The 5,514-nt window shown below is 46.8% G+C and overlaps 2 protein-coding genes across 2 annotated transcripts; both read left to right on the plus strand.

The window, feature by feature from the left end:
• Positions 1-1,581: 1,581 nt before the first annotated feature.
• Positions 1,582-2,821, plus strand: EDB91DRAFT_1340456 (uncharacterized protein; the record flags this gene model as incomplete). The annotated part of the gene is made up of 7 exons (XM_041325712.1): positions 1,582-1,585; positions 1,733-1,752; positions 1,793-1,855; positions 1,912-2,085; positions 2,250-2,260; positions 2,405-2,480; positions 2,569-2,821. The coding sequence occupies 7 exons, from the start codon at positions 1,582-1,584 to the stop codon at positions 2,749-2,751; spliced, it is 531 nt and encodes a 176-aa protein (XP_041169526.1). The 3' UTR covers positions 2,752-2,821.
• Positions 2,822-3,848: 1,027 nt separating this feature from the next.
• On the plus strand, positions 3,849-5,165 carry EDB91DRAFT_1088257 (kinase-like domain-containing protein; the record flags this gene model as incomplete). Its single annotated transcript, XM_041316391.1, has 8 exons — positions 3,849-3,883; positions 3,980-4,052; positions 4,151-4,213; positions 4,274-4,453; positions 4,504-4,534; positions 4,586-4,623; positions 4,681-4,893; positions 4,941-5,165. 8 exons carry the CDS (start codon positions 3,849-3,851, stop codon positions 5,163-5,165), a joined length of 858 nt encoding a protein of 285 aa, XP_041169527.1.
• Between the last annotated feature and the right edge of the window lie 349 nt (positions 5,166-5,514).

Here is a 5,514-nt window from a genome sequence, read left to right on the forward strand (position 1 = left end):
TCAACGGTGTTCATCATGGATTGGTATGATTCGAGAGCTTCTTCAGGTAGTAGGAAATCCTAGCACCTTTTGTGTTTGGAGTCAGCCAGAAAAACATTGTTGGATGCATGTTAACATGCCTCCATCAACTCCGCATATGTAGGATGAACAGCTGATCTAGATGAGAAAGAAGCGGAGTTGACAGCGTCAGGAAGCGATCAACGGATGCGCGAGTTGATCAAGTGCATGATACGATATGCAAGAGGGTTTGCATTTGGAAGAGCGCTAAGTAGATGTTGAACAAGCTGTAAGTATTATTGATCTGCATCGAACAGTGCGATGGCCTAAGATCCTTCATGAAATAGAGAGGATGTGAGAAAAATAAAATGTGGTTTGATTAAGAGAAGGAAACGAACCTTTGTATGAACGCGCTGTCTAATAGAAGATGAAGAGGAGATTAAATATTAAAGGGACGCGATACTATCGGATGAGCTTTAATATTTCTTATACAGTGAGTTCAGAGTGCGGCTGAAGAGAGGGAAGAAGAACTGTGAAAGTTAGAAAGCTTTGAGAACGAATCAAAGTGAAGACGACATAAGTAGATTCGTTTTGTGTGTGGGAAGGTCTGGCGAAGCCAGGCCCGCGCGGGAAGGCGGTGTGTGGACTAAGCATGTGACCCCAAGGTAGCGACAAAGAGATGCTTGAGTACCGAGTGATTGGGGATAAAATAATCAAACCTTCGGAGCGTGTTCGGGCGAAACGTGTACAGACCGAATAGTCCGTCAGGAAAACACGCATTCAGACCAAAACACACTGTATTTATCAAATAGGGAGGCGGGTGGGTGGACGAAAATGAGGGAACGACGCGCGAATGGGGATGAGCGCAGAGACGAAGAGGGAATGAGGCGTCGATTCTCGAATCGAGTCCTTTTGACTAGGTGCGCTCGGGCATGTGTATAATTTAGATCGAAGCGCGCTAGAGCAGAATCTTCACGTGACCGCGTACAAAGGCCATGTTTCGCGTGTCAACGCTCGCAAGCTCGCGATCCACTTGAAACGGCCATGGTTTTTTTAATCTTTGTTCAACGCAAGGTCGAATTCTGTTCGAGCGTCACGGACCTGCTTTATCCACACGGGGTGATGCCCTTCTCATCTCCCTGGAGGCCTTGAGGGTAAAGTCCCATCGCTGGGCATGAAACAATAGTTATGAGAACGAAAGACAGGCCAAACAATACCTCCGTAAGTTGACGATGACTGGGAATCCAAGAACAACAGGTAGCCCGGAACCTGGCGACCAAATACCCCCACACGTGTCCCCCACCCTTTATCCAAACACTTTGGCAGACTTTGGCGCGGAGTATGTGCGAACCTCACACAGACCGGCCATTTGAATTTCCTCCATGTCCTCCAGCACTTGTGCATGGTCAGCAACTTGTGGCGCCTACGGAGATGGCCGATGAGCACAGCTTTTTTACTAGTTTCATCATGCTGCATCTTTCCACCTGGATCTTTTAACGCGTCCCTAAAAATGGGCATGGAAAGTCCAATCGGAAACAGAAGTATCAGACTTGACGCACCCGGATGTAAACATCATTGATAATAATGAGTGAGTGAACTTACTAAGACTCTTACTCGGCAGAGCTCCAATGTGTGGCTAATCTTTCGACCACCCTTACTGCGAAAGTTGTCAAAGAATTTATTTATTCCATAGCTCGGGGTGGCTTCGGGGACGTATGAAAATGCAGATTCGCAGGAAATGACAGTGATGTCGAGGTTTGTATACTAAATTCTAGTAATCTAATCACGTTTCAAGGTCGCGGTCAAATGCGTAAGGATCGAAATTCCGGATGATCGTTTCAAGGACATCGTCAACAAGGTTGGCTGATATGATCCGGATCCCAAAATAATATTGATATGAAAACATCTCCGGAGGTTGAAGGACGACTTCCACAAGGGGAAACCCCTCCAGCGCAATGCCATTCTTCCCCTGTGGGGTATCACCTGCCAGTACCAGCTATTGTTTCTCCGTGGATGCACAACGGATCCTTGAGCACATGTCTCGATAAACATTATGACCGTCTCTCTGAGGCCCAAAAGTTCGGTTTGGTAAGTCCTGTCTGATATGAACGCACCGCAGCTCATGACTGTCGTAACAGCTTGTTGATGTAACTGCTGGTCTTCAATACCGTACATCGTATCATTTCTGCATTGCATCAAGATGCTGATATATATGTGGTGCTTAGTCCACTCTAACGAGGTGACACATGCAGATCTCGGAGGTGTAAGTAAAAAGATATGCATACATGTGAACCTTCTCACGTCCTCTCAGGGCAACGTACTCGACAGCGGCGGAAGAACTCAGCTAGCAGTCTAATTATGGCCTACTGACTACATGCTCCGACTTAAACGAAACCTCTTATATCAGGGGTGGTGTGCGATGGGCTGCGCCAGAGCTTTTCGAAGTTCCCGACACCGAGGATGCGCCTGGCTCACCGAAACTAGTGTGTGATATTTACTCTTTGAGATGCACCACATACCAGGTCTGTTAACGGCGTATATTTGTTGTGTTCTTTCACTCATTTGTGCTAGATTTTATCGGGTCAGCAGCCGTACTGCGACATTCGCAGTGATCACCCAGAGATTGTCGTAGCCATACTCAAGGGTATCAATCCTAAGCGTCCGGAGATCCCTGCCATTGAAGACTGTCACCGGGACTTCATCAAACAATGTTGGCTCGAGATATCACGGCGATCTCCCATTGTTGACATTTGATGTATCGCTATAGATATGCTATGTGTTGACTGTTTTTGTACCAGACGAGTTTTGCAATCGACTTCTTGGGGACTTCTGATCACTGGGCTCTCAATTCGTCTCCTGCTAATGGGTAAAATGACATAGATTCATGCTGAGGCTTCCTCTGTTCCGTCAACGTGTATGTCTAAAGGCAGGGAAAAAGAGTCCACAAATTACTTGAGCGCCCTACGACCCCTCAAAATAGCCACCTTCCGCCATGGAGTGAACAGAGACGCGGACACTGCAAAACACTGCCACATCTAGCGCTCGTCACGATTTAGAAACACTTACTAATCCGCAGACCAATTGTGTCTAAATTCCAATGTCCAATTGTGAGCTGTCAAAATGGCAGGGGACTTGGAAAACACTGACGTTTGACGGCGGCATGTCAGCAGCAGAACTTTAGAACATAGGTTTGTATTTAGAATGACATTCTAGACGCTGCAGGAAGTCATCCAGTGTACCGCTAGACTCAACATAGTACTAAGTAGACCGACATTCGTATTTGGCTATGGAGATGCGGCCCGTGGGCCAATTAATATTGGGCCTTGGCGGGATGAGGCCACGCTCCTAAACAGTAGACACTTTGAGGGTCGGGGTCCCGTCCTACTAGGACTTAGGACAGCTATATACTAAGATGAGCAGTCAATATAACTACATCTTCCCAACTGCGCAATTCAAATTGCCAAGATAGATAGTAGCTCTTTCTAGTATTGTGCCAAGATACAGCAAATGATGGTGTCGAGTACATACTAGGACGGGATTGAAGTCTGTTGGTAGGAGTGCGGAATGAGGTCATTCCCAGATCTAGATGCTTAATTAGAATGAATTTCATTTCAGCTGAAATTTTCTCAGCGGAATCGGTTGAAACACAGGTAGCACGTTCTACGTGCTGAATCAAAGTCATCCGCGACGTCACATCACACCGTTACTAACCTATCAGCAGAATCAATGAAATTATCTGCATATCCACAGTGCCACATCCCTCCATTTGTGAAATTCCCCATCATGGCGCCGATCTGTCAGTGCAGGCCTGCGCTCGTTAAAAGAGCACGAATCACAAGTGTTCCACCTCAATGTCTTTTTTGTCCTACTGCTTAGAGAAAGTCGGGTTACTTTGGTGGAGAAGTAACCCGTCTACTGATCAATGGAAAGTTCCATGACAGTAACCTGCGACTGCACTTCCTCATGCTGACTTCTAATGCAGCCCACTACTGAACCTCACGGGACTCTTATCCAAGGAGTCGTCCAATCTCATACCACACGGTAGTTTTCGGGAGGTGCGGAAATGCACCTACACCACGTCCGACCATGGTGACTTGGAGGCAAGTATGCCGCTGTACATGATGTATGGCTGGGCAATCTAAATCCTTGACAGGTAGCAGTCAAGCCTATAATGATTGACGTCACGGACGACGATTCCAAGGCCAGAATTACCCAAGTACGCTCTCGGCTTCCCATTTGCATCTAATACGCTTGCTCAAACCTCATGGCTTCGCAGAAACTCTTGGACTATTTTCGTGCACGAATGCAACTGCAACACGAGAATATTTTGCCTTTGCTCGGTTTCAGTGACGACTTTGGGCAACTCCCAGCGATGGTTTCCCCTTGGATGCACGACGGCTCGCTTATTACCATATGTAGTGAACAAAAGTGGACCATCGAACATAAGTTTGAAATCGTGAGTTCTTTCTCAACGCTGCTCGCACATGGTATTCATTGGACCCTTAGTTGCAGCAAGTCGCTGCAGCCATCAGCTACCGTAAGTTGGAATCTTCATTAGTTGCAAAAACACTGAGTTGCGGCATTGTAGTCCACTCGAAGGACGTTGTTCACGGTGACCTTACCGCCGTACGTAGTTTACTTATACCTGCTGTCAAGCTCTAATGATCAGATCTGGAACGACAGAACAACATTCTAATAGATTCCGACGGCAACGCCCGCGTAGCAGACTATGGGATCCTCATCATGCGTTCCGAGCTCTCGGGTACTTCATACGTCGGAAGCATTAACGTGCGGTGGGCTGCTCCAGAGCTCTTTGAAGCGCTCGAGAACAAAGAGTCGTCGACTTCTCCAACGCCAGCGAGCGATATTTATTCTTTCGGATGCCTCATGCTTCAGGTTTTTCACATTCTTAATTGCGTTGGGTTGCGACTGAAGTCTTGCAGGTCATGACAGGTCAACAACCTTATGCAGATGCACGGAACGATGACCAAGTCACTGACTTGATAGGCAAGGGTAAGAAGCCAACAAGACCCTTGAGTCCACGTATTGCAGATTGTTTGTGGGAGGTCATCGACAGATGCTGGAATGATGTGGAACGTCGCCCCTCTGCCGACCAGGTTGTGGGATTTTTACATGAGATTACGCTAGACAAATTATCGGAGAAATAGCCCAATCAATGTAGGATGTATATTTCATTATTGTGCCTCACTTATGATACTAGTATGTATGCCGGTGATAGATTGTTCAAAAGTTCAAAATGGTACTTGATGAACTTGGTGTTCGAGCTAGACTGATATGCATGATAGAACTACAACCTAGCTGTTCGGTCAGAAATTCTGCAGATATTATGTATCACTACCCATAGCCTTGGGTGTCGGGGACTGGCGCAGCCGAGCGCCGTTACGATAAATATTTCCTCTCTTTTATCACCTTCACGGACCTGAAAGAATTCCAGACTCTTTGTAATGTTGACGGCATCACAGACAATAACACAACCTCACCCACTGGGGGCACCTC

This window comes from Suillus paluster, assembly GCF_016628075.1.
Source record: "Suillus paluster strain FC165 chromosome Unknown EDB91scaffold_179, whole genome shotgun sequence".
NCBI lineage: Eukaryota > Fungi > Basidiomycota > Agaricomycetes > Boletales > Suillaceae > Suillus > Suillus paluster.